General features: G+C 33.2%; 2 protein-coding genes across 2 annotated transcripts; both read right to left on the bottom strand.

The window, feature by feature from the left end:
• Positions 1-920: 920 nt before the first annotated feature.
• On the bottom strand, positions 921-4,031 carry TRIADDRAFT_13058 (uncharacterized protein; the record flags this gene model as incomplete). The annotated part of the gene is made up of 8 exons (XM_002111428.1): positions 921-1,098; positions 1,301-1,520; positions 1,660-1,782; positions 1,906-2,044; positions 2,209-2,365; positions 2,563-2,724; positions 3,580-3,679; positions 3,983-4,031. Coding segments are annotated over 8 exons (1,128 nt in total), but the record flags the coding sequence as incomplete, so codon positions are not given.
• A 1,401-nt stretch (positions 4,032-5,432) lies between these two features.
• TRIADDRAFT_55510 (uncharacterized protein) lies at positions 5,433-7,290 on the bottom strand (the record flags this gene model as incomplete). Its single annotated transcript, XM_002111427.1, has 8 exons — positions 5,433-5,545; positions 5,631-5,752; positions 5,874-6,032; positions 6,135-6,186; positions 6,333-6,408; positions 6,540-6,733; positions 6,952-7,074; positions 7,191-7,290. 8 exons carry the CDS (start codon positions 7,288-7,290, stop codon positions 5,433-5,435), a joined length of 939 nt encoding a protein of 312 aa, XP_002111463.1.
• Positions 7,291-7,901: the final 611 nt, after the last annotated feature.

The following is a 7,901-nucleotide window of genomic DNA, read 5'->3' as shown; positions in this document are numbered from 1 at the left end:
AGACTTGTTGATATGTAGTATTACCTTGAGGTTTATAATTTGCGATACTTCATTCTATTTGCCATCTGATGCTTTTACTTAGCATTTTATATCCGAATAGATGGTATATTTGTAGCTAGTCACTATAACATTAACATTTATTACGAATTCAATTATTATGAATTTGTATTAATATCTAATGTTTCGTATGTGCCATGCATTTCATGAATAACGAATTTGTAAAATAACAGAATGTACATAGTTTGCAATAAAAGGCTATAACTATTCTTTAAAGAGTAGCTAGGCCTTCCTTATCAAGTGCGTATAAGAAACTATAGAAGGAATGTATCATTCTTTCACTTTAATAGTAATATTGTTTAAAAATAATAAATGAAGGAATCCTAGCCTTCAAAATATACGTACCATGATGTATCATTACAACTAGAAACAATATCAATAGTATTTGGATAACATCTATAGCTAGCTATAATTAATCGTCAGTTAATCTTCGTTTATCCAATGTAATCAAATAGACGTTACAAATTATAGTTTCTTAAACTCTAAGAAATACTACGAATATACGTAATATACGTATACAGTTTATGACTTAATCAACCAATTATTATTGGAAAGTTTTTAAATGCAGATAGAATTTTTGCAATCTCATTTATTGAGTAATAGCCTTTTAAGTAAATAGCCAAACAGCGTCAATATACAGCCATCTGTCATTCTTTTCATAATAATATAGTATCTATTTCAAGTGTGATTTAATATGCTTTTAAAGGGTTAAACTGTAAAAAATATTGTGACTTTGTATTCGATAAAATCTCGCTAAACTATATAACGCTTTCATTCAAATAATAGCTAATGGGTTAGCACCGCTATATCAAAGATCTAGGTACAAAAACACAATAGAATAAATCTTAACAGCAAAACACACAGTCCGGTTGTAAATCAACATTAAAGTTGTATAACTCGATTAACTGAGTTAAGAATACTTTATCTGCACCAGGATATAGTCCCATTTCCTCAAGTTCCGAGTTAGAAATCTGATGATCCGGGTTACTTGAAATATCGGTCAATTTCTGGAACAAGATGTCGTTCATAGCGCGGAAAAATCTATGGGCAAAATTTTGTTTTAAATGTATAGTTACAGTAAAATAATCAGAGAAAATGATGCAATTAATTTACCGGATATATTTTTCTTCACTTTCTTCATCACCCTGTTGAAGTTGCTCTTGCAGACTACCAATCGGTCTATTAGGATACGTTACATATATTTTTATAATCATGTCAATAGCTAAATATATCACTATCTAACGCTATTCTGAAACATTTATAAATAGATTTTTGTAAGCCTATACGAAAGATGTGTATTCGAATACTGAACCTTAATTGAGAAAGAGCAGCGAATCTCTTTCTGTCTTCAGAAGTGACTTTTGTTAAAGGTTCAATATTGGGAGATGTAGAACTTATGTTCCGAATATCGATGAAGGCGTCATATAAGTTTTTCTTACTCTCAAAAACTTTCTCCGTGGTACCTACAGTTCAATATTAATCACACATTAACGTAATCAAGAAAAAATATGTAAATAGGTAATTATGCAGCGTAGTTACAACGATAAGCACTTAGAATTTCAGTCAGAATTACAAATAGTAAGTAATATAATTAAGCCTCACATGCAACATAAGTTTTTGTAGATGATAGTTCGGCAATGTCAGCTACATTTACGTAGAATTGTGGTTGAGTTTGTGATTCACGCAGCGATATGGATGATGACGACAACAAGCTGCAGCAGTATACTAAATTTAATTAAAGTATAAATTTTCATTTATAATTGTAATTTGAAACGTTTTCAGACGCTATAGACGACAATCGCGATCGAAATTTCGTAAAGATTGCAATCATCAATGAGTATGATTTACCCCGATAGCAAGCGATGCCAACAGGTGGTGGGGAGTAAAATAGGATTTTTTTTTGTAATAAAATAAGTCTCCATAGTGGAAATATCTTTACACCGAAAAACTTAATAAACTGAGAAAAGCATCCAGCAGGATGTGTAATCTGTGCATATAAATGAATTCATTCGTTAGGTGGCATAGAAAAATAGGTACTTTACAAGATTAAATCTTATCAACATTTCGATTATGCAAGATATTTTAAAGCCCGATAAAATAAAAGAAATTATGTTTTAAAGCGATAGTTAAGATATGAGTAATTTTGGCAACGCTATAATGATATTCAGTATATTCGCTAATTAATAACCTTACCTTCAATACTGATGTATTACTTCCATAAGGTTGAATTAAGGATTCATTTAAATCTATATTATTGGTAAAATACTCTTGTAATCTTTGATAGTTACCCGGGCTATTTAACTGCTTTCTATAAAGTATAAAGAAAATATATGGGATAACTTTAGATGACTTTCATGAGAATTCTCTGTAAAGTGGTTAAAAGGTTAATAATATAATTGTAAGCAAGAGTTTTATTTAATCAATATCAGTAATATTTTAATTTATGGTAGACTAATGATCATTTTCTATGGTTAAAGGCTTTGTTGATAAAATTATCTTACTTACACAACTTCGCTCTCCAAGAAAGGCATGTGTAAATGTAAGGTTATGAAATGCTTACAAAGTATTCCGACTGATTTCATACGTACACCGCGTTCTTCTTGGTTATCGACTTGAATTCTTTTAAAGCAGCTAAGTCCATATAGATCTTGGCCATTTCTGAAATATCTGATTACCAAAGATAGAGTATAGGCATATTACAGTATATGAGCAGCAAGGAGATTAAGCCATATTTTTAATTATACATTATTAATTATAAAACACCAGCGATTTCAATATAAAAATAAATGCTGATGATTTGGCCACTGTATAATAGCACACTCGAGCGCGATGCATAAGACTTGTGATTGTACAATGGACACATCATATATATAATCTATATTTATTCTTTTAAAGTGTCTAATCAATACCATAGTGCGGAAGGATGGGCTACGGCGATTATCTTTCGTAATTACGTAATGTATTTTGGTCCTATTTACAGTTTCCTATACAGTACTGCTCTAAAGTGTTTTAGTGAAGAGATGATGGTAGTTAAAATTTCGTACACAACTAGCTCTCTAGCTATATATGAAGAGATGACAAAGCCACTATGAAATACGATTATCACTTATACATGTTAGCTTTATACCAAATCTTCAGTAACAATGTAATGGCCACTGTAGAGAAGTGTAGCTCCTAAACATTGGTATGTCAATTGAACAGGATGATGAAAGCTAAAGTTACGTGTATTGGTAGTTCGTAGGCGCTTTAGAGAAATAAGATGGCGATGAAGTACGAATGTCATTGATATGCATTAAGCATGTGCAAAATCTTCAGTAATTAACTATGAGTAAAGACTACTGTAAATAAAAGTGATGATTGCATCTTATTTTATGTTGCCGACCACGGGTTCTACACATATTTATCTTACCAACAAAACAAGTTGATGGCAACTAAAATTTTGATACACTGAAAACTGGTAGTTACTTGTAAAGAAATAAGAATGATTGGATAAAAGATCAATATCACTTATGTTAAGCTTACACAAAATCTTCAGAGACTGTGTGGCTACCACTTGGCATTGCTTTAAATTCAACGGCATTCAATTGTACTCCACTGGGTACACAGTATTCGACAACATTCCCTACAGTCCGCAAGGAGAGTACATGTTTACATGGTGATCGTGTTATTTCAAGTGTATTACTATTTTACTGAAAAGCATCGCGTGATATTTCATCAATGATTACAGTATCCAGTGAATGGATGATAGAAGACGAATACATAATAGAGTAGAATCGATATTATAAGGATAAAACACCATAGCCATAATTTATTTACAATAACGCGTAGTCTAGCATGCAATGAATCAATGGACAAGTAGTACTGGACTGCCTGATTTTATTGTAAAAGAATAAAACGTTGACTTGATATTTTATCAATAATTTACCACTTTTAGTATCGAAACTGATTACAAATAAAGCCACAACATGATTCTTTAATAAGCGATTATTCAGTGTTGGTGTTGATGGATATCGCGATAGGTCAGGCTGAAATGTTTTTCGGTCATAGCTAGTCTTTTGGGGGCTTTGATCGAGCAGATTCTCCAGTAACGGTTGTCTTTCGTTGTCTGACATTGCCATCTTGCTATACTTACACTAATTGATTTCGATTCATCAGACAATAGTAATATGATAGAACATAGCTATCATCATCAGTATGGCTTATTTCTGTGTCGATTAAGAAATTAATGAGGCAAAGCAATGGTCTGATTGATGAATTTTAGCGAGAAATTTGTAATTCCAGCCTATTAACCTTGATTCATGACGTAGAACTATGGAAGTGCGTCATGCATTGCCAAACAGTTATAGTATAGCATAACTGTACACTGTATGGTAAAACCGAAGCCCAAAATACGGTACAGTAGTACAGTACTAAACACAGTACAAGACGGAGTTTGCAGGTTAGGGCAGGGACTACTCAAGCTCCAAATTCTCCCCTCAAAGCCGTAATTAAAAAATTTTCCCTTATACTAATAATACACGAGACAGGCAACGAATCGACAGTACCTAATACCAACAATGTCTGGTATATTTTTAGTATAGGGGAAATGGTTTAGTTGCGGCTTTGAGAGGAGAATTTTCAAATTGAGTAGTCCCCCTGGTTAGGGTTCTGGTTCTGTACGCCCTTGCACTACGGTCATATGGCAGTGGCAACAATGCTGCATAGAGTATCACTATGATACAGCCATTATCCGTGTTGCTAGCGAGCTCTACGTTACTGTATGGATAGTGTGGCGAGTGCTGCTATTCCGTGATTTGGACAGCTAAAATTGTAATTTATAAGCTGTTTACAATGTAATCAGATTCCTACATACAGTAGTTAGCAAGTACTCAGAGCTCGAGAATGATCAATTTCAACCGTCTTTATAATCTTTCGTATGATCGATTATACAACACCTTGACCACCAGTTACACTATCGACTAATTACGTGAATCATGCACTGTAAACATTCTTCAATTCTTTCCATCGCTTTTTATGGAGACAAATTTACAGTAATAAGCCATCACTAAACTGTAAAGATATATAGGACATTATGTTGCTATCGGGATATCAAAGCTGATCATTAAAGATGCCTTACAAAATTAAACAGTTTAATATGATTATTAGATTGCTACACTACGAGATGCTTTCCAAATCGCAATGTAAAGAATAGAGATGGAGATCAAAATATTGAAATATTGCCACAGATTGAGCTTATAGATTACATATCAAAGCAAATAATAATTTGTCTTGGGTATATTTAAAGATGTGCATTTTAAAAAAACAATAAAATTGACGCATTACAGGCATTGGCAAAGTATAACTACAAATAGCTACAATATAGAAATGATACATGGTTAAGCTCTAAACAACTTTTCCTTGTTCTTGTAAATATTTCTGTGCTTGTATTTCTTTAATCGAGATTTAGATAGAGGTATAGGTTGCGCGCTATACGTAGGCTCGTTCATTCCTGCATTACAGCGTTAACAACGATTAATTAATACCTTATTATTGTTAAATGCATCAATAAAGTAATAAGACTCATTTAGACTTACCTAGCATTTTCCGGAAACTTGTTGTTACTGATTTGTCCCAATCAGATTGAAAAAATCTTAGTCCAACTGGCTTAAGAGAGTCTTGATGTTGTATTAAGAAGTTGTATGTTGAGAAAGAACGACTACAATGTAATTGTATACAGTATGTCAGTATTGTTACTAACATCTTTATGGTCATCATTTCTAAATATGTAAAAATTTTAGATGATAGAAATGGCTTTAAAAGCTAAATTAATAACTAACTCAGCAATGTCCGTGATTTGATCTGGAACTGGTATTTCCCTGCTTTGTTTGCATAATAGAAATATTAATCGATGGTATCCAGTGCCTCTAATAGGTAAAGGCTGCAAGTATTTACAAGCTTCTACGCCTTTAATAGCTGTTGAAGGCGCCATATTAATCCTGAAAGATATATATATATATCATTTCATGGATAACCTTATCACATCATAACTTTGGGCTAAAGATAAAAGTAGGAAGTATTTTTAATATCCGTTTACATACAATAACCAATGCAAAATTTCAGATTCCTGTTGATTTTCGATAAATACTCCATCTGTAAGAGATTATATTTATATTGAGCTCTAGTTAATACTGCATCCATCTTCAAAGCAATATTGATCAAGATAACACGAACAGTTTATGTACTGTAATATATTAATAGTTATTATCAAGATCATCAGCATGAAATGGTTTTCTTACCAGGATTGATCATAATTAATGTCCATAAACCGTCATTATATTTCGGTGCAAATGAAATTTTTGGACGAGCTGCAGTCTAGAGTAATCAGAATAAAATGATAGTATGTCCTAAGTAAACGGTGTCTCAATTTAATGCATCACAATTGCTTGTGACACAACCAATTGCTATCGAATGGGTGTATTACTTTCCCATAAGTAACTAGTTACCTTTGATGGTGATATTAAATTGCCCCATTGCACTCGATAGTTCGGATACTCAACTCCAAAATTGACGGTAGGAAAAAAGGGATAATCCATAAGTACATCCTTAAATATACCATAGTGTTCAGCCACAGTCATGACATGCTTTGGGCCAGTAGTAGACAGCCAATCATCATACACTCGACTTAAGGGTATTTGAACTACAAGGGATGTTATTGGGCCAAGGTTGCATTATGCAGAGTTATAAAAGTGAAAATATAATTATAATCAAACCCCGAAACAGTGCATTACTGCAGATACTAAACTAATATACAACGATAGAGCTTAATTCAAGTAAAGTACGAATAGCAAGTTTAACCCTATCAAGTTAGCAAGGTCAGGTTACTTGTATTTAAAGTTAGTAAGACTGTTAGCTTACGTTCTTTACGTCTAGAAGCCTGTTCAAGTTGAATGCTTCTCTTATTATGATGCAGTATGGATTTCCTTTGAGATTTGGTCAGGTCTGCTACCGGTAAGTCGTTGATATTAGGTTGGCTAGCAGCTGTTATCAAGATATAGAATTAAATTGACCCATTTTAGATAAGGCTAGATTATAGCTGAAAAATCAATTTAACTGTATCGAATATTAGATCAGTTTATCTAGATTCTATAACTCACATAAGGTTGAATTACGGCATGCAATGCAACCTTGTAGGAAAATTCTACTCCTTGCAATCGAAGATGATCTTCCAACGAGGGATCGAATTGAAATCTCCATAACTTCTATTCGGTGCTGTTATCTCATATGCAGTATAGCACCACAGTATCTCCAATAAAAATCTTGAATTATTTGTTAATCAAGTAAAATGAATAACCTACTTGGCAGAAATGGATAGGATAACCGCATAAAGTAATGGAAAGATTAATGCCAGCTGGATCTGATTCGGTAGCTAAGCCAAAGCTAATTGGAAGAATTCCTTTATTCCTTTACTATTGAGTCTGAATACAGCACGTTTATCCACTACTCTTATAGGTAATTTGCATGATACAATCTTGTTTAACGTAACACTACTGGATAAGTGATTGGCTAAAATTTGAACTATTAATGATATGAATTGATATTGGTCCTCAAGCTCGTCGCTATGATGGAAGTTTTATTAGCTGAAGTCGCACAGGACCCCAGCTTGCAGTGAGATCGCGTGCAGGTGTGCTAAACTATATACAGTACAGGACTGCGCAATAGTACACATCGACGACTATACTAAACAGTTCAACGAGCGGGCGATTAAAAAAAGCGTATAGAACAGTACAGTACATTTTACACTACAGTACACTGTACTGTAATATATTGTACTGTACAGCCTATCCACCATCTACTGATTCAATACA

This window comes from Trichoplax adhaerens, genomic scaffold, assembly GCF_000150275.1.
Source record: "Trichoplax adhaerens TRIADscaffold_4 genomic scaffold, whole genome shotgun sequence".
In the NCBI taxonomy this organism is placed as follows: Eukaryota; Metazoa; Placozoa; class Uniplacotomia; order Trichoplacea; family Trichoplacidae; genus Trichoplax; species Trichoplax adhaerens.
The sequence above is the reverse complement of the archived record's forward strand: the minus strand, read 5'-3'. Positions and strand labels throughout refer to the sequence as shown.